Source organism: Struthio camelus, chromosome 14 (genome assembly GCF_040807025.1).
Source record: "Struthio camelus isolate bStrCam1 chromosome 14, bStrCam1.hap1, whole genome shotgun sequence".
Classification (NCBI taxonomy): domain Eukaryota; kingdom Metazoa; phylum Chordata; class Aves; order Struthioniformes; family Struthionidae; genus Struthio; species Struthio camelus.
The window spans coordinates 20,410,949-20,431,813 of NC_090955.1; the positions used below are offsets into that span (position 1 = coordinate 20,410,949).

Here is a 20,865-nt window from a genome sequence, read left to right on the forward strand (position 1 = left end):
AATTTTGAATGCGTGCCTCCATATACATAGCTTAGTGGAATCTGCACATGAACCATGGTCATACCACAGTCAGAAAAAGATAGCCATACTCATCTAACTTAAAGAAAATCTGACAATCAGGAATTACTTCATTTTTCATGTTGCTTTCTCCACAGCTGCTTGTTTGTATTCAAACAAGTTATCTTTAGGAAAACTGGATGGTTAATTTACTTTCCCTAGTTATATACAAAGACTACGCTTTCAGGACAAGTTTCAGATCTTGTCCTAGAAGACAGTATCATAATTTTTAGGCTAATTCTCTCCCAGTGAAACTTTGCTCCCTCCCGCACCTCATCTACTGCCTTGTCCAAGATAACGCTAAGCATGCTATGCGATGCTCCTTATATCGTTTCCCTGAGGAAACCACTAGGCCTGTAATTAAATCATTTATCCTGAAATGCATATTCAACTCTTCCTTATTAAGTTCAGCTCTTCATTCCTAAACCAACTCATCACCTTACTTCAATTACCCATATCCACCTGTACTGCTTGACGCAACGAAATAAAGTTTTCCTTTCCTTCATAAAAATATTGATGGGATTTTGTGAAACACTGGTTTTTATAATATCGTACCAAATAATTTAACATTTCCATCTAGAACGCCTCAAAGATGAGGATGAAGTCTGAAAATTAAAGTTTCTATGGAATTATCATTTTCACTGAAATGAAAAGGTTCTCCAAATGAAACATGGATAAACATGAATCTGTTATTACTATATACTGGCTATGCTATTAACAGTTAAGCAGACAGATTTTTTTCAGATCTATACTGTTAGTTTATTGCTTAGTTATTTCACATACGTGCAGGAGTTTACTTTTAACAGCTTAACATGAATTTTTCAAAGAACTTAAACAGTAATATTTCAAAACAGAATAGCTCATAAAATTTGAAGAACGTTTTATGCAAAACATACATAAACAAAGAGAAGACAGAGCATACTGGTTACTGAGACTCTCAAAGTGCTAACAAGGCCAAAACCAACACCTAGGAACTTATCCTCTTGCAACAATTGCTCTTATGCATATGGAAAAAGAAATCCTCCCAATTAAGACCAACTATTTTATGAAAAATCAAAACATCATTTCAGGCAACTTGTTTCAAGATGTAGTCATGAGTTGTGCATTGGTCATTTCCTAGGTCTCCACCTTCAGTCACCTCTACCCCAGTTCGCACTACTGTCACCTTCCTCTTCTCTCTTGCTTCAGAACATCGAGGGCTTCAACTAGCCTAGCCAGGTAAAGGAAAACAGCACTACAATCTACTTGTTTAGTAGCTGACTTAAAAAAAAAAAAAAAAAAAAAAAAGTAGGAGAAAAACTCTTTGTGCTTTCACACAGCCCACACATGCATTAGCTTGAAATATCAAACTGTACTGTATTTTTCGGTGTCACTTGCTGTTTATTCTGCTTAATGATCCTTTTTTCTTTTTTTCCTGTGTAGAGAGTTTCAGTACTGCTTTAGTAATACACAACGATAAAAATATGCAAGTTAGAGTGGCTAATATTATTAGGGTAATAAATGATTAATGTACTGTACTGGCACTAGAACTGCCTTGCTTGTAAACAGATTCAAAAATATTAGTGTATTAATAAGGTAGTTTAATAAACTGTTCAATTGTAGGCAAAAAGATGTCATACACGCATTTGAATTCAAGCTGGTACACAATCAAGTTCCCCCAACACACACAGCATACAGTTACATTACACAGTCTTGCTCTCTTTCATGGGCCAACATAAAGCCACAGAACTGCCTACCTCAGGAATCTCTCTAGATCCAATTATTTCTTAGTAGTTGCTTTGAATGAAAGCTAATGTAATGGAATGTAGTGGCTGTTCTCAACATTTATTCAGCTAAAATATGTAGAAATATCAAGGAACCATTCTATAATACACAGTAGGTATTCAGAACTTCAAATCATCACACCCTTAGCCTAATATACTTGGCATGGCTTACTGCCATTAGAACAAGAGTTTGTACACATCACAGGAAAAACAAGTCCTTAATAAGCATTATGGGCAATCATGCAATGTGCTCTAGAAGTACTCACAAGACAGAATCAAAAAAAAGATAATTAAAAAATATGCTATTATGGACAATGCTCCAGAAGCATTGCTACCATTGTCATTGCTTATTAATGAAGTTGCCTTCAGGAGGTGCTTGACTAGTTACCTCAGTATATCTGCTGAATACAGCCACAGGCCAGTCAGCATCTGCTGTTGTTGCAGGTTAAGGTTACTGCAAGTACAGTTAGAGTTCTGCCACCTTTCCAGAGACAGGGTTATTTAAATTCAAGAGCGCTAAGCTAAGAAGCAATGAATCCAAAGAGAACACACAGCTCCATTTGTTCCATTTAAAAATGACATAAGGGACTATCATAACTTGTTGCTGTTTGATGTCTCCACAGAGGAGGAAAAAAAATAGCAAAAAAGTCAGTAGATATTTTCCACTGTCATTCTTATTCAAACACACGCAAAATAAGGTGCAACTCCCCTAAAAGCTTTTGAGCAGGGTACCAGCGTAAGGCATTCAAAGACAGTGATGATACCATTGATCATTTTTGCTCCCAGCTCCCACAGAATTTCAGCTGGCAACATATGGTAGCCCATTTCTTATGGGGGTCAGTTCCCCATAGCTCAGAAGTTCCTGGGAACAGAAAAATTATTTGGCCTTGTGTGAAATAGCTATAGCACACCCCCAGCAGGAATGGAGCATGATTCCTGTCTCCCTTGAGGTTTCACTGCATCCCACAATGATCAGTGTTGCTGTAAAAGCTGTATTTTTCACATATTGCCAGTCTGCCACAGAAATCTCTTCCTGACTAGAACTAGCAAGCAGACAGAACTGCAGCTAGAGGGAGAGCCACAAATTTCACAGTTTAACTAATTTTTATACCCGTTTTTATTATCTTGACTACTATTGTTGTCTCATAATAATCAGCCACAGCAAGAGAAGGGAAAGTCATTTTGGTGGCAATGAATGAGCTGGTTTCAGCAATAGGTTTGGAGGAGACAGCTAGAAGTATCCAGCTATTTACATCCCTGCTGGAGGATAATCCCTTGGATACTGATGAGTCACAAATAAACTCTTGGGGGGGGGGGGAGGGGGGAAGCAAGCTTTACTAACAAAATGGAACAAATAGCACATATTCTCTAAAGATTTCCAAATGGCATCACACCTTAAACTCTTCAAAACTAAGCAAAAAGGTTTGTGTGCCTGCCTTCCCCCACCCCACCTTTGGTTGTTTGAAATCCGTATTTTCAGTTAGAATCCACAGCAGTACCTCCAGGAGGTAATCCAGACTTGAAACAGTAACAGAGGACACCTGGTGGTGTTTGGTGTTAACTGTATGCAAACAGCAAGCCAATTCATTAGTGTATGCAGCTGCACCAGCAAGAATTGACACAATCCATGCTTTTTCCGCTACAAAAAAAAAAAAATTTTTAAGTGATGGAGAATTTAAAATACTGTAAGCACAGACACACAGGCAAATTTAAACCAAACAATATATGATAGAAGTTCAGATACCAGATGCTGCCACCACCTTATGACAATTACTCTGAATATAGATGCAACAGTTACAAACACCACATGTATTAACTCTGCTCTTATACAAACACACGCTATGGCAAAGTAGGATAGGTTCTCCACTACTGAAAAGTGAAAGGACACAAAGTTGGCAGTTTTGTTGCAGGAATTTTCAGAGAAGCAAGGGTAGAGGAAGAACAGAATCGATTTAGCCTCAGGAAGCAGCAGCACCACAAGCTAGGTACTTCACCACCACCCAACAGCAGTTCTGACACCGTGGAGAAGATCCACTGGCCCATATAGAATTGCACAGGAGATCTGAGCTCAATCCCAAACTGCCAGATCTACTCATGGATTTATTGGCCATAAGTACTCAGAGCTCTGTATTAAGTTAGTGAGAACTATTATTTTTAGCTAGAAATATGAGGATGTTGGTATTAAGATAGCTCTGTAAACAGCTGACACTGAAACCATCCACAATATCATGCTTTATTGTTTTCAGCAGCATATACCATTTAGAACTCGGATCCTGAACAAAGTCAACATCTGTTGGACTTCTCGACTCCCAGAGACTAGAGGACACACCAGCATGGTAGAAACGAAAGCTACACTAATGTTTACAGATAAGCTTTCTAGTTATGTGGGGGATATTTATTGCATTTAATTGCCAGTGGCAAAAAGTGACGTAAAAACTCAAGTTCTGTCTTTTGTCACGCTCTTCAGTGAGAGATATATCGCTGTAAATATTAGAACTTGACTGAAAAAGAAGGAATAAAAGAAAAAGAGGATTGTACAACATACACAATACTTTCTCCTTCTTTACACAACTTCAGTCACAACCAAGATTCTAAGCGAGAAGATTTCATAAAAATTTTATAAAAAACAAGTATTTGTGTCTTTTGAATCAGCGCTGTCAACAGAAGAGGAAAGCTGATTCTCTATCCTGCTTGTAGCAGCACAAACATGCGTGGTAAGACACATCAGTGGCCTGATTAAAACTACCCTGGTTTAAAAAAAAGTTAGTTTTAACCCACATCAATTCTCCAATCTGTTCTCATATGTAGCCACGCAAACACCTACACTGGTACAAGCAGATAGAAAAAAAACTGCTCCCTCCATCAGCAGTGCTAGCTGAAAGTGTAAATGAAAATAAGACCTTCTGGTGTTTGCAGATTTTCTTACCAAAGTTAGCAAAGCAGAAGTTAGACTGAAAAACAGATTAGAGTTCAAGTTAAAAACTGGTATGACACACAAGACAACTTGAGATAAACTTCAGATAAACTTTCAAATAAACTCTTTATAAGCTCTCAAAATTGTGTCCCAAATCACAAGCTATTAATCTCCAAATTAACTGTTTGGAAACATGACCAATTTAAGAGTCATTAACAGATGCAAGAAACGCATCTTGGATGTAACCTAAAATGCATAAAAGCCAACTAAGGAAACACATTGAAGAACACACTTTTAAGAAAGGTGAAAATCATAGCCTTTAAGTTATATGAACAAAATCCATCTAGCAGGCCTCAAGTAAGAGGTTCAGGGCTAATAAGATAAGGATTTGGATGGACACCTCTGCAATACTCTGATGACCTTATTCCCCAAATTTGCTCAAATACACAAACACATAAAATGCTTCAGAGAGCTTATCTCCCCACAGACTTTGCTTTGTTACCTTAACTTTGAATATTAGTTAATGGCATAATAACTGCTTTCTGAAAGGTTCCCAACCTGTTCCTTTTCAAAACAAGCTTTCCCCTTTTTACTCATTTATTAGAGTAAGCTTGTCCTGGGCCAATAACATCCACTGACTCCTTAAGTAAAAATCTATTTCATGATCTTCTACTCTTTCTGATTTCCTGAAATTAGACTTAGCCTGGAAAGATAGAATTTAAATTGCTTACCTTTCAGAGCTCTAACTTCCAAACAAATAGGCATGATAAATTCAGCATAGTGAATTCACAGAAGCATGATATCCTTCTTAATTCTGAATTACTTTCAATTTAGATATTTTGTTTTACATTCACAGAAATTAAGTGAACAATCAACCTTGGTCTTAAGTTTAATAAGAAATTATTTCCTTTAATCTGCTAAACAAACTTTACACTGGAGAAGGGGAATGTCTTTCCTGCCAGCTACAATACAGGCCACACAACATAAAACCAGGCTGCTATAGTAGTCCTTCACGTTATCATTTCCACATATAATACCTTAATTCATGTAAGCTTTTTCGTACCTTCTCTTCACTTACATTTTTCTCCAGACAACTCTAGCAGTGAGCCACTGTTGTTCTACTCTCTTTTGTTCATTTTTAAAGTGAAATTAATCACAAAGAATTATGGAATCTCTTCTTTCCTGAATTAGCAGGTAGCTATAAAGAAGAAGAACAGATTAGAAAAGAAACCTGAACAACAAATGACTGTAGGTGTGTGAGAGCTTCATTGTATAGCTTTATAAGTGGTGACAAGAAGAACCAGTTGAGCAATACCAGCTACCCATATCCCTTTATATTTACATATTTACTTATACCCCAGCTAATTTAAATCCTCAAATAATCAAATTAGATTGTTTAGCAACCACACAGGTGCTACCATTTATGGCTACATGCAACAAACGCTCCCATGATTTAAAAGTCTCCTAGGTGTCAGTAAATATACTGAGAAATAGAATGTTTAAACAATTTATTGTTATTAGTGCTAAAGAATTTGCTGCATTAAAAATCTATGTAAAGCCAATCCTTAAATAGGTGAATTTTCATCTAACATATTTTTCACCCCAATGTTTTAGTCAGGACGACAAATATTAAAAATACAAAAAATATGTTTCTTTGGATACCTCACAACATTGAGCTTTTTACGGTTAGATCCTGCTCTCAAAAATTATGTAAAACATTTTGCTCACCTATGTAGTCAGAAAGACTTTTGAATGTGAGCTCAGCAAAAGCTACTGCTCTTTGTATTATGTGCCCCATGAAGTATGAGGGTCATAAATAAAAAATAAGATAAGGTCCATGATCTGACATGACTAGTTAAACAAACGCAAAGTAAATAAAAGAGTACTCAATCAGGATCTTAGATGAAACAACAAAAAAATCTCCAAACCCCAGCCACAGTGGAACCATGCTAATGCAAACCTTTGGGAGCTTACTGTGCACAGCAGTGAAAATTCACTGTGTTGAAAGGGGACCGTTCCTAACGTAAACACACTTTTACTGAGTATAGGGAAGTAAATATTTAGCACGGAGACTTCAAAAGGTATGCTTTGGCTGTTTGAAGTAGAAAACTTCAGAAGAACGGGGGTCCGCCGTGGTGTTATGGTGGCACTTGCCTTCTGCAGGAAGAGTTTTCTGTGGTTGCCATCAGCCGCAGGGATTGCTCCCTGGTCTCAGGCCTTCCCTCCGCGGCGCGCCTGCGTTTTCTCTCGAAGCCTTATGCAGTGTTACAAGGGGAGATTTCAGAAGCCGTGAAATCAAACGAGAGAAAATGAGAACTTTGGGAAAACCAGGTGCAGGAAAGCATAAAAATGTGGGAGAACAACGTGCGTTTTCAATCTCGCAAGCGATTTCTGTACGTTTAATCCTCTCGCTGAGTCCGAGTAGGCGCGTACTGCGTACGGCTTGAACACAAAGCTGGGGCTCAGTAATTCTGGCTTCACGGACAGCGACGGCTGAACGCTTCTGCAGCGTGGGGGAAGCGGGAAACAGTAAAAAGCCCACAAAAATCCTGAGGGAAGCCTAAAATCAGGGGAAAACAGGAAGAAAAAAAAAAGAGAAGAAAAAAAAATCACGGAGCGGGGCACAGACCGGCACCTACCTAAGAAATTAAACCAAAAGGGCAGAAAAGACAGAAGGAGGGAAGCGCGGAGGCCGCAGCCCGCAGGGCGCCTCAGCGCGGCGCGGCCGACGGCGACAGACATGGCGGCGCGGCGGGAAACGCCGAGGGGCCTGGCCGCCGCGGGGCTCCCTGCTCGGCGGAGCGGGCGGTAGGGGGCGCTGCGCGCCCGGCGCCGCTGCCCCCCTCAGGGCCGCGGCCTCTCTTCGCCGCGGCGCCGTCTCGTCGAGCGGGGCGGGGCGGGGCGGGGCGGGAAGGGAAGGAGGGTGTCATGGCGGTGCCGGTGCTGCTGGGCTCGGGGGTGGCGTTCCGGCGGGTGCTGGCGCACTTCCCGCAGGAGCTGAGCCTGGCCTTCGCCTACGGCTCCGGCGTCTTCCGGCAGGCGGGGGCCTCGGCCGGGCAGAGCGAGGTGAGCGCGGGGCGCGGCGCTTGGGGCAGGCCGGGGGGTGTCGCTGAGGCGGCCCGTTAGGCCGCGGTGCCGGGGGGGGGGGGGGTGTGTCGCTGAGGCGACCCGTTAGGCGGCGGCGGGGGGGGGGGTGTCGCTGAGGCGACCCGTTAGGCGGCGGCGGCGGGGGGGGGTGTGTCGCTGAGGCGACCCGTTAGGCCGCGGCGGGGGGGGGGGGGGGGGTGTCGCTGAGGCGGCCCGTTAGGCCGCGGCGCCGGTTCCGGAGGGTTTCGGCCTGCCCCGGTTCCCCCCGCAGGGCGCAGCGCGCCGGTGACCCGAGCAAAGCGTCTCGGCGCCTTGGAGCGGCGCTTGTGCGCTTGGCGCCCCTGCTCTGGGGGTCGTGCCGCTTGGCAAGGGTGGCTTGTGTGTCTGTGCGCGCGTTTGGGCGTTTTAAAATTATCAGGCCGGCCGCGTTAGTCACGGCTCGCCTGTTAGTTGTTGCCTGCCCTGCCAGAGTCGGTTTAAGTGAGTTTCACTTTCTTTTCTGCGAAGGCAAGAGCAGGGGAAGGACGAGCACGTCACGGATGAGCACGCCTTTCGTTCCCGCCCAAAAAGGTGGGAAGAAGAAGTAGTTATCAGGCCGTCTCGTTAGTAGCGTTAGCTACTGATCAGCCTCGATCAGGATTTTTGGCTGATCAGCCAAAAAACAGCCTGGAATTAGTAATCTGTGAAGAGAGTTACACCTGAAGAATTTTAAGTAACGTTCCCCTGAATATTAGGTTATTGTAGGTATGGGCTATAAACTTCCAACCTGTATGTGGGGGCTGATTATTTTATTTTTTTTTTATTCAGGAGAACATTACATTTTACATTACAAGCCACTCGTGTTTGTAGTGCAGTCTGTATTGTTGACAAAAGCAAGTGAATGCAATCGAAATGAAGTCTCTTGCTGCCAGCTCTCGGGTGACTTTATGCACAGTTTTTCAAATATAACTGATTTTTCCAAACAAAAAAAACTGCACAAGAGGCAACTGCTTTGTACGGTTACGAGTTCTGATGGATTCACAGAAGATACCAGTTCTACCAGTTGTTTGCTGTACCCCTGCTTTTGGCATAGGTGCCTGCCCTCTTTTCAGGTAGAACTCGCCAAACGAAATCTGCCCACATCCCCTGCCGATTCGTGGCCTTGTTTGTTAGCAACGATCCTCTTTGTTAACAATTTAAGCTGTTGTGTTGAGCCGTGAACTAGGACAACTGAGATTGTCACGCATTCCCACTTGTTTCAGAGGGTGGAAGGTTGGTCACGTAACCAGGACAGGAAAATTCTGGATTATCTTAGCTAGACTGAGCAGAAAACATACATCTCTGTCAGAACCTTTAAGCTGCATCTGATATTAATACTTATGCTTTTCCTTTAATCGTGTAAACAATGATTAGCCTGTAGCTGGGGTAATATGTGAACTTTAGAATAACAGGATGATGGTTGGTTTTTTCTGCCGCGTAAGTAACTATTTTTCCTTGTATCCATAGAACAATATGTTGGACTTCGTATTTGCTGTTGATGATTCTATTACGTGGCATATGATGAACCTGTTAAAGAACAGGAGTCATTATTCCTTCCTAAAAGTTTTTGGGCCAAAGCAGATAAGTAATGTACAAAGCTACGGAGCAGGGATTTACTACAATACTCTAGTGCCGTGTAATGGTAGGGTAAGTACAAGTTTGAGTTTGAATAAATTGAATGTGTTTGTCTGAGATAAAACAAAGTTAAATGTGTTTGTGTAAGGTATTGAAATGATTAAAGTGGATTTCTGTGCAAGAAGCACATCTTACATACTGTAACTTATCCTTAAAGAGGGGTATCCTCACTGTTCACATCTCAAACTTCCACGAGTGGCACGTTAATTATTAAGCAAACAGAGCAGCTGCAGTGGCATTTAAAAAATGCTGGTGTTTGGAATTTACTACCAGAGTACCTCAGAAACTGAATTTATTTTCCTTATCACTTGCTATATGCCAACTTTGATCATTCTAAAGTGTTTCAGTATTTCCATGTGTGGAGAAACATGGATTTAAAGTCAGTAGTTGACCACATTGTAATGGTACGTGCGTTCTAAATGTTTATTTGACATAAAATACAAATATTTAACATAGCAAATCGCAGTTGGCATCTGTGTTGTTTAATTGCTGACACCTTGGCCTGTGAAGTTTTGGATATAATTAATAACTCCAGGCAAGTGACACTTGTCTAGTAAGTTCTAGTTCTATGTCCATATTTCTATGTGCACAGTATTTAGTAGGAGGAGTGCAGAGAGAGAGAGAGATCAGGAGAGAAAAGGCTGTATCTGTATTTCTTGGTGCTGATTGGAGTAATTTTTGGCATGTGATAATACCTGTACATAAGAAAAGCAAGATCCTTTAAGAAAAATAGGAAATTAAATAAAGTACAATCAGAGGAAAAATGCCATTCAAATAATATATGCCTAACTAAAGTTTCTGCGGGCATACAATTTCAACCATGTTGGATATGTATCAGAATTCTTGATAGGAGAGTGGAGAGCTAGATACAGGAGACAGTTGTGTGCTTGCTGTTTTGTTTAAAAGGCAGCTAAATGAGGTAAGAATTTGGGGTTTAAACCTTGTTCTCTGTATGTAGAAAGGGATTTTGGTTTTGAGGATCAACATAGTGATCTTTGTTATGAAATCCTGTTGTTTTTGGCTCTCTTTAGGCCTTTATTTCATGTTATAATGAGCCAGTCATATCACAGTTGATGGCTCTACGTTGTCTAGAGAGTTGGCTGGCTTGATTTCGTGATAGTCTTTGGAAATTTGGGGTCTGGAGACAGCTAACAAAGCGTTATATAACTGGAAAAATATCAATTCTTAAACTGAATTGCCCTTGGGTGTTAGAAAATAATTTGTGGTTTTGCAAAAGCAAAAAGCTCCCTGAACCCTCCTCCCCAAATATAATACCCATAAATATGCAGGAGTTTTGTTTACTTTAAATCCCCCAGATAAATAATTTATTGTTTTTTTCAGTTTCATAAAGTCACTGTGAATTATTCCACCTATTGCAGTATTTTGCTGATACAGATCTGGTCATAACCTTTCAAAATCTTTATTCATGAAGTTATGTTTTTAAAGCTCAGATTTCTTCAGGGTCTAGATTTCTTTGGGATTTGAAGTCTTTTACTTAAGTGTTTGATCTTAGGGTGACTTTGTTGCAAGTTTTTTTCTGAAAAAGGATCTTAGAAGGCTTTGTGCATCTTCTCATTCTACTTTTTTGAAAATAATTGCAAGGAAATAGGATTTTGTTACCTCCTGCATTCCATGAGATATCCATATACTGATTTTATTTAAAATTCTAGTTTACTTTTGGAACTCATAATTAAGTTTGCCTGTTTTAAGCAATACTGCTATCAGTGCTACTGTTGAATATAAAATTTCTCTAATAAATAGTTGTAACCCTTCTTTTTACGTTATATCTCTGCTTTTTCCGGTTAAATTTACTTTGTACAAGAGAAGACAACAAAAAACAAATTTGCTGTGCAGCTTTGTCACTTATGTAGCTCTTCTCATTGTTTATATAATGCTCAGGCAGTTCTTTGAGTTCTGTCAAAGAGACTTCTTGTGGCTGAGGTATATTGGAAGGAAAACTTTAAAAAAAAAAAAAAAACAAAACCCTAGAAGGAAAAGTTGTCAGAGAAGCTAAATGTAAACATCATTAAAATGTTTCATTTTTTGCCTCCAATTTTTAATTGGAGAGGCATATTATTTAGCATTAATGCCAGTTGTAGTAAATAAATAGTAAGTTTCAGAAAATGAAAGCAGTACAACTATATGTTTGCTCTAAACTCTTTATTTTGCTTTTTCAGATGATAAAATATGGTGTAATTAGCACTGATGCCCTGATTGATGACTTATTTCACTGGAAAACCCTCTATGTTGCTGGACGCCTACAAAAACCGGTAACTGTTAGTCTATTCAGTTATCTGTCTTTAAAAACAGGAAATTGGAAGGATGGAAAACTATCAGCAGTAGTTTAGTGGTTACTGATGTCTGCATCAGCATTGAACAAATCTCCTGCCCTGATTTGAGGGCTGTAGCTCTACTAGCGGCATAATCTCTGAGAAGAGAAGTGAAATGTAGACCTTAATTGTATTGTGTTATGTCAAAAACCTACAGGTAAGTATATTAACCATAGTTTTCTAGCCAAATTACATCTTGAATGTCTAGACTATGCTGACTTAGTCCCTTTAATGTTAAAAATGATGTTCATCATTTATAACCTATTACAAGAGTTGCTAAAATTTAACACAGTTAGAAGGTGGAAGTCTTCAGCATCTTTAAAGATGGAAGCTGTTTTGCTGTGTGGTTACTGTCTAGTTCGTTGTCTTGTAAACATATCTGTAACTGACCACATCATGTGCTAAGAACGTTGGATGTTTTTTCTCCATGCTTGTGTTGCACAAAATGTGAAGTCTGTGCCCCCTGCTAAGTGCATGATTCAGTGTGCTTTCAGCAGATGGCAGCAGTGCTAAATTAAATTTTCTTGGGAGGGTGGGAGAATTCAGTTCAATACTTAAAACAAAATGCAAGTTAATTATCCTTTTGTTTAAAAAATTTGGGGCCTAAGTTTAAATAGATTGTCTCAGCACTACTGTTTTTTCCCTGTCTTCAGTGACTTATGGCACGAAAAAGGCTAGAACAGCCGTTATCTTTAAGAAGAATGGAACTTAATACATTGAGGAAAAATAACTGAAAGAAGAATTTTGAATTTCACATTAACTATAAAGACTTCTCTTTTCAGTGTAACTGTACTTGCTGCTTTGATTTGTTGTTGAATTTTTCATCCTTTTGGTATTTTTAAATTATGCTTCATGCCTTCTGATTAAATTCAATGGGGAGTATGTACTTGCACAGCAAGGCAGAACTTGGTATTTTGTTTGGACACTAACGAGAGAGCCAGAGGTATCCTCATGCGAATGTGCTTAATAGATAAAAAGAAGTAATCAGCCCAAGTTATTTTCATAAAGATCACAGGAATTTGGATTGAATAAGGATTGCAGGACTTAAGCTAGAATTTGACCAAAAGATTACTGGGTGAATCTTTAAGCTTTCTCTTTCTGGAGAATAATCTGCAAAATCACTAACTAGGATTTTTAAATGTTATACTATTTTTGCAGATATGACCAAATAATTTGTTTGAATCTGTCCTGTGGATTTCAAATTTCTGCTGGTTCTGGCGTCACGTGTGATTTGATGTTTTGATATATACTTTGTAAGTGATGGTAATGGAAGGCTTTTTTTTTTTTCCTTCTAAAATGTGTGATAAGCCTTTCTTGGAGAAGAGTAAATTTTTTTTTGTTTGTTTGTTGAATACGCTATAATCTCTTACATACCATTTGCCATTTGTGCTAGTTCTGGACACAGTTGACTGGAGCCAGATCCATATTGTTTAACAGTTTGGGAATTTCCTCCTTGCTCTTGTGTGGAGGAGGAAGAGCTGAGTGCCTTGCTGGTGTTCCTTTACAAAGCTGTCACTCTGAGTGACAGCGAATCCAAGCTATTCTAGCACATGAGCTGAAACACTTGCTCTGGCCTTGGAAATATTGGCATAATTTTCACAGAAGGTTTTATTTCTGTTATAAACTGTTTGCCTTGACCGAATAATCTTTCCAGAATGCTTGGCAGAATATATAAGTTTGGAATTGCTGTTTAGAAATGCTAAATTTTCTTCCCAGGCTTCTTTGTTTGTGTGTTAGAAGCTTATTGGCTTTTCATCCTAAATGAAACTTATGATGCCAGTTCACTAAATGCCCATCTAACTGTATTGAAAAATTGAATGAAACTGAGTGTAAGTTCTGACAAGATTCCTGATGGTGGGGAAGCAAGCAAACATGACAGCTATATTTTCAGAGAGTAAGAAGATTTTTAAAAGCATCTGAAGTGTTACTGAATTTTTGTTAAACATTGCCTGTAAGTATCCGCTTAGTATAAGCAGTTGTATTTACTGTTGTCCTGGAGAAACTGTTAAGAGAAGGGAATGTTTAATGAGTTGAAGTGAGCTGTGAGAGAGGAAGCAGTATGAATAGTATAGTATAAAAATATCTTGAAATTTTTAGAGTGATCTTGGGAGGGTTAGTTTTTTTTTGTTATTAAAAATTCCCATGAAAGAATGACAGAACACTTGTTTACAGAACTTCTCCATTGTCCAAATTCATATTTTTTTTGAAAGTGAAAGGATTTTTTCCATCCTTTTGTGTGATACTTAGCAGAAGGTCGATGTGGCCTAATGGCAAACTGGAATAGTGCTTTTGAAACCTTTTAATTCTGTAGTGAGATTTTCTTCTTGTATTTTGTTTATCTATAAGTATTTTTCTGTACATAGCTACTCTTGTAGTTTCTTGTTTATGAATTCTAAGCAGTGAAATAGTAGTGCATGTCCTACTTAAACTGTTGTGTTGGCTAAGTGTGAGTCTTGTTTCTTTATAAAATTGAATATGTCCCTTATCTAAAATATTTAATTTTAAAATCTCAAATGTAGTGTTAGTTGAATGAATTCTGTGTATACCGTAAAACCAGAATGAGCTGTACTCTTCCTTCCCCCTCATAGTAGGGGGAAGGGGGTAGAAGGGGGGTAGTACAGTAAATAGTTCTGGTCTCAAGTTATCTGTACTGTGAAAAGGCCTTAATTTACTTTGGGATTATTTCACACTTACTACAACAAGAATCAGTACTCATTCTTGCCATACCTGTGTGCTTAATGTTGCACTCTATATTTGTGGGAGATGTCTAGTTGTCTAAATTGTTTGAAATGTCTTCATAAATGACATCACTACTGCAGCGTTTCATGCACTTAAATTCTGCGTATTTCCCTTTGGAAATTATGTTGGGTTCACTCATGTTGGGGAGTATTTTCAGCAAAGGAGATTATTCCTTTCACTTCATTAAAGTGAGTCTTTAAGTCCTCCATGAGGAGGAGTAGCATCTCTGAGTTTCACAGTTTAAAAAGCTTTTACTCTGGTATGTTAGAACGTGTCCAGAACTTGCTCATATTTCCAGGGCTAGCCTAAGGTATAAGCAATTTGAGCTATTGCTTGGGGTGCCACAAACTTTTCTCTTCTAGTCTTTTGTTATGATTTCCTTGTAGCAACAAGCTATAAAAATGCATGCAGCTAGATTACTTGGTGAGATTCTTAAGTATTAGTTATCCTCATGATCCTCCTAAATTTTTTTGGTTGAGTCTTGTTTAAACAAGTCTGTATGTGTTCAATGAACTTTTCTGTGGTTTTCAAGGGAGTCAGATTTACTCTGGGTTCTGTGGCAGACAAATTTATTGTAGCTTAATGTGTTTTGTAATTACCTTTCATTTTACTGCTAAAGAATACAAAGTAGTATGCAGAAGAGTTTTTTTTTCAGAAATCCACTCAGGATGCATTCCAGTCTACTGCATAGATTTGAAGGCAAAACTGTGGTTTAGTGCAGGAGTGAAAAGAGCAGCCACTATGATATTGCATTTACCAGCAAATCAAACTGGGATACTGTTCTAGTTTTATCACTCTTAAATATTTGATTCTAATTGAAGTTTAAGCTTTGAATATAGTATCAGTCAACCATGACGTTGCTTTGTTGATGTCCTTTCTGCAAGAATTTTGTGTAGCAGCTATATCCGATTCCCTTGTGTTCTTTATTGAATCTGATTTTTTTTTTTTTTTCTTCATTGATAAGTACTTCCATTCCTAATGGAAAACAGTTACTTCATAAGCTGCCTTAGCTGTTTCAGGTTATATATGGGGCCAGAGTTTCAAAGAAGCACAATTCATTTGTACATGCCAGGGTTTTTTGGTGAGAAAGAGTTGGATATATTTGTTGGTAACTGCCAGTAGAACTTGAATTTTGAGATAATCGAGAGTAAACAAATATTAAGAACCTGCTTTTTATAAGTAAAGCAAGACAGTATTGCCTAGCTACAACACTTAAAAGGGATAGAAACTCACAATAGGAAATTACTTTTTGGAGAATCATTTCTGAAAGAGCATAGTTGGCCATCTTGTAAACCAGACTGGCTTTATCAGTCTAATGTTCTGTAATAGTTTTCTGCATGAAGTTCTTAACTGAAGATCTGTGTTTTACTCCAGTACATTGCCATGCCCTAGATCACTATATCCTATTAAAAAGGAGGAAAAAAAGTTCCCTCTTCTGCTGTTTTCTCTATTCCCTTTCAGTGGAGTAGTGAACTGCCTTTTTTTTTTTTTTAATTGCCTGGATACATGGGAAATATTTCTGTTGATGCATTCAGTTTCTAGTTTGATTAATCCTAAATTTATGAGTATGGAAAGGTGAATAACTCTTCAGAGATTAGATAATGGCTTTTGCTTATAACAGTCCTGTATGTGTTTGTAAAAACAGCCTTTTGTAATGATTTGTTAATTCTTAAAAAGATTTTCCTCTTTTCCACTGTATTTTAAAAAAAAAGTGGATGGTCTAATCTGTATTGTAACACAATGACAGGAAGTAATCTTAAATTTCTTATTTTTGTGTTGGATTGAGTAGCATTTCTAGCTCCATCTTCAGCAGTACTTTCCTGAAGTCTTGCTTCCAACCACTCTGACTTTTTCAGGTGAAAATACTGACACAGAATGAGAATGGCAAGCTGCAAGCTGCTCTTGTTAGCAATCTGAAGAGTGCAGTCACAGCGGCCTTTCTCATGTTACCAGAAAGTTTCTCTGAAGAAGAGCTCTATATGCAGATTGCAGGACTCTCCTATTCTGGTTAGTATATGGTATTTAAAGTCTCTGAGGAGTAAAACTGTAGTTGGAGCTGTTATACTGCATGTATGAAACTGAGAATGGTAGGGAGTTTAATGCATAGGAAAGTATAGTAACACTGCCTGTTAGTACACTCTAATGTGATAAGAACGGGTGCACTTCAGTTTGAGTTTTGTTTGTGAATTTCAGCTAAGACAAGCTTCTGTTCTCTTCTTTTGGACCTACGGTGTCACATGCTACAATAACTATATTTACTATGGTATTACAGTACCTCAAAAAGACTAATTGTGCTTATTCATAAAAAATAAGAATAAGTATATAAGAACTACTTTTCTTACACCTGCTTGATTTGCAAACAGTTAAATGTGGATGATTGAGCACAGTTAAGTCATGACTGTTTATATTTTTATGGATTGTATTTTGTTTCTAACAGTTCAGAAGCTTTAACTTCTTGTTGTGCAATATTCATCTCATGGTCAAACCAGTGCTTTGTTATCTCCTACTTCTTACATGTGCTGTGGTTAAGGTTCTTATTTAGTTAATTTAAAGGTCCAGATTATGATTCTTCAACATATGTTTAGCACGTACCTACTGTTTGTTGTTTGACTGCTTTTTTGGCAAAAGAATTTCTTCCTTTCTTTAGGTATGAAAGTGGCAAAAAAACAAAACCAAAGAAATCACTCTGAATGACTCTGCATCATTCTTACAATAGAATTGGTTGTTATCATGTAACTAAATATTATTCTTTCAATGCTGATATCCTTAATGAAGTCGCTATAAACGAGTGTGATTTGAGTCATGCTTTACACAGGACTTCCGTTGCTTATATAAAAATACAAGAATTGACAACTAGAAAGGGCTAAACCCCCATACTTTTAGTTTTTGGGGTTTTTTCCTTACCCTGAAAATGTCTTTTTCTTAAAAAAGAAACATAAGTAAGGTTTTACATGTGGCAGCTTCATTCCACTAATGAGTCTTACTGTTCATTACGTTGAACTCTTCTGTGGTCAGATGTTCTTGCAAATTGCTCTACCTTTCCATCATATTTTTTTCTCTACACATTCATCTGTCTTAATTATGGGATTGTCATCATTTTTATGTAGTTTTGTATGCATAGATGTAGTACATTCATGCAGAATATTAGCAGACTATATTTGGGACACTCCAAAGGTTCTGTTAAGTGAAATATTCCCACCTCCAAATTTAACCTTTTTGTTTTTTAACCTGACTCATTAGCTGTTTGAGAGTAACAACAGAGGGCACTGGCAGTGTGATGGCTACGGGTTACTAGCCAAGTGTTTGCTATATGGCTAGGTACTTGCCTACCTGAAACGTGCCCAGGAATGTCACTGTATTCTCAATGATCACAAGTGACCAAAATATTTTATATGTATTCTTTGAAACAATGGGATCGCCCACTAAAAAAGTGGGAGATTGGTTACCGTGCTGTAAGATGCTGAAATTGGCTCTGCTGCATGAGTAAAGCTTAAACAGTAAGACTCCTTATTGGGAATGTTCAAGAAAAGGACTGTCAGTGATGTATTTGTGGGCTTTTTATTTTGCATCCATTTTACTAAGTCTTAAACTTTTCAGGGGGAATACCAGAAGATAAAATTGATTTTTATGTATTTCTTTAATCAGTCCCCTTGGAACACCTAACTGCTGAAGAGGTTTTCATGATTCTATTTTGAAGATGTTTGTTTATTTTAACCTAAAGTTTGAGAGCAGTGAAGCAGTGCTACTTGTACAGGAAGTGTTTGTTTTGCTGGCTAGCATATTTGAAATAAACTAAATTAGTACCGCTAAGTTGCCACCTTGCAATAATGTTTATCTCCTAAATGTAGGAATTGGTGGAATGAATTAGTTGAGGGTATTGTTTGTTGGTTTGTGCTGCACTGAGCATCCAAGTGCTGTTTGTTAATTCTGGAAGCAGGGTAGTGTCTGACACAGGTGAATACCATGTTGCAGACCCTCTTTTCACTGATACTTTGTGAAACTTTTCAGTTGGGTGTCACAAAAGAAAGTGTGAGGGTAACCCAAGTAGTACTGGTGTTGAAAGAAGTTACTAACAAAGTACTCAACTAGGAGAAAATGTGACCTTGTGATCTGACCCCGACTGCTCTGAGCTGTGCTTCAGGTATTGTCCTTGAAATGCAGAGATCACAGAAGTTATTTTCGTTCAGCATAGGAAGTTAAAGGTTATTTGTTTCTGGATGAAAATTATTGTGACTGGTCAAAGTAATACTGTTTGATAACCTATAAAAACTGGTGTATGATCGTTTTCCTGCTTTCAGGGCTGAACTTGGCAGCTGAATTTTTTGTTGTCCAAGTTAAAATGTGGATATATGTGAGCTGATGACATTACAGCATAGCAGAGGCCACATCACCATTCTGAACCGTATTTGCTGTGCTCAAGGGAATTTGAATAATATTTTTTACTGTTAGGTGAACCTTATTGTGGAATGTGTAGGCATAGGTATAACTGGAGAATAAAGAATTTTAAATGGCAGCTTTATACCATTGAGGTTTCTGTTATATTCTCTTGCTTTGTTTGTTTTTTCAATTTTTACCTAGTGAATTAACTGATTTTCTTTCTTTGTCTAGGTGATTTCAGAATGATAATAGGAGAAGACAGATCAAAGGTGCAGAATATAGTGAAACCTAATGTTCCCCATTTTCAGAAGCTGTACAGTAACATATTACAGGACTGCCCTCAAGTGGTATATAAGCACCATCTGGGAAGGTTAGAGGCAAGTGGTTTTCTTCAATACATTTCTAAAACAAACAAGTGGAACTGCTTTGTGACATGGACAGAAGGCAAGAATTCTGCCATATTCCAACATGAGCAGCTCTAGTTATTATACCGACTGTTTGTTATATTTATATTGTTCAGTTAATTCTGCAACCAGAAAACTTGCCTTAAATATCAGTCTCTGCCTGGGTAATAACTGCTGCTCATATTCTTTGAGAATGGCTGTAGGAATAGAGCCCTAGCAAGGAAGCAGAAGATTGTTTTAAGATGTGTGACTTAATGACTACCATGTGGAAACAACAGTGTAGGAAGTGAAGCACAAACATTCAATTTATGTTTTAAAAGATTAGGCCATAACTTAGAGGTGCAACTTTCTGCAACCAAAAACTGCATCTACAAAAAGCTCTAGAGTGCTAATTATAAAGGTCACTTGACTAAACTCAGATATAGTTGACTAAACTCAGATATAGCTTCAACATTATATTTAAATACCCATACTCAATAAATATGTTCCTAGCATTCAGGAAACGAGCGTCCAAAATGGTGCCTTGCATTCCATCTTTGTGGCATAACGTATAAGTGGAAAAATTGCAATTAGGCATGCTGCGCCACAGTCGGGTCCGATAGCAATTTTTCTTCTTTATTGTAGTATGCATGTCTTTGTGTAAATATTAAACTATGGTATACATTTCAACATTAAGTTACAAATAGCATGGGTTGTCTCATGGACATGAGTTATCTGTTTATTCTCAGGTCACCTTGGTAATTATCTCATTAAGTTGTTTTAGATATAAGCAAGCTTGAGTATGGGGAAACAATTTTACCACAGCCCTTTGGAGTACAGTATGGGCAAATCTATGTTATAGTGTAGCTATCTGCGTGTTTTTTTTACTGGTGGGTTTGTGACCTTTTTAATGGTAGAAGTATTTTAAATGAATTTTGAACATAACTGATGGTACTTTCTCCAAGAAGATGACTAGTTAGAATAATACTCCCTGTTAACTTACATGTACGTAAAACCTAGTAGTACAAAATACAAATAGTTGTGGGTTAATAAATCTGTTTGCAATTCCATGTTAGTCACTGAGGTTTTTGACTAAATGCCTTTTTTTTTTTTTTACTATTAGTTTTGAGCAAAGTGATTTAATACTTTTATTCCTTATACCATGCTCTGGATATTTGCTGTTATACCTTGGATTGAAGAGGATAACTGCTATCTAGAGTCCTATTTAACACACAATAGCAACCCTCCCTTGCAAGTATATGTCTTCAAAATTACAGGGAAAAATTTTTCTTAATAGATTCCTCAAAAACAATTGAAGGCAGACACTGTTCTTATAGTTCTGGTCTAGGCGTGGATTCCTCCCACATAATGTCAGGCGTCTGCTTATTGTTGACTGCCTGCGTATTCGGTGAGTGATTCATCTGGATATAATTGTCTCCCCGTTGACTAGAGGAAGTATAGGGCAACTAGGCTTCTGTCTGATATTTCCATGAAATGTCTAAAAAGCCGTGTGGGAAGAATCAGGCTCTTAATATTTTCCTCCAATTTTGGAGAGATCTACT

The 20,865-nt window shown here is 38.3% G+C and overlaps 1 protein-coding gene and 1 long non-coding RNA gene across 17 annotated transcripts in view; one reads left to right on the top strand and one right to left on the bottom strand.

Moving 5' to 3' along the window:
- LOC104152695 (uncharacterized) overlaps positions 1 to 7,492 on the bottom strand; it is a 63,448-nt gene extending 55,956 nt beyond the window's left edge. For 2 of the 4 annotated variants that reach the window (XR_011144053.1, XR_011144052.1), the window contains exons 1-3: positions 6,889 to 7,492; positions 5,813 to 5,932; positions 3,320 to 3,459 (exon numbers count right to left, since the gene is read on the bottom strand). This is a non-coding gene — a long non-coding RNA (uncharacterized lncRNA). Of the gene's footprint in view, positions 1 to 131; positions 3,460 to 5,797; positions 5,933 to 6,888 lie in introns of those variants that run through there. The other 2 variants (XR_011144050.1, XR_011144051.1) reach the window with 2 other exon arrangements.
- Positions 7,493 to 7,554: 62 nt separating this feature from the next.
- Positions 7,555 to 20,865, top strand: part of TAMM41 (TAM41 mitochondrial translocator assembly and maintenance homolog) — a 33,356-nt gene continuing 20,045 nt past the window's right edge. For 6 of the 13 annotated variants that reach the window (XR_011144034.1, XR_011144036.1, XR_011144032.1 and 3 more), the window contains exons 1-5: positions 7,636 to 7,800; positions 9,307 to 9,486; positions 11,652 to 11,744; positions 16,400 to 16,550; positions 19,152 to 19,297. Coding sequence is in view for 5 of the 13 variants with exons in the window: in XM_068960354.1 (XP_068816455.1) it covers positions 7,663 to 7,800; positions 9,307 to 9,486; positions 11,652 to 11,744; positions 16,400 to 16,550; positions 19,152 to 19,297 (708 nt within the window). In the remaining 8 variants the exon portion in view is untranslated. Of the gene's footprint in view, positions 7,801 to 8,328; positions 8,392 to 9,306; positions 9,487 to 11,651; positions 11,745 to 16,399; positions 16,551 to 19,151; positions 19,298 to 20,865 lie in introns of all 13 variants that reach the window. The other 7 variants (XR_011144037.1, XR_011144038.1, XR_011144039.1 and 4 more) reach the window with 3 other exon arrangements.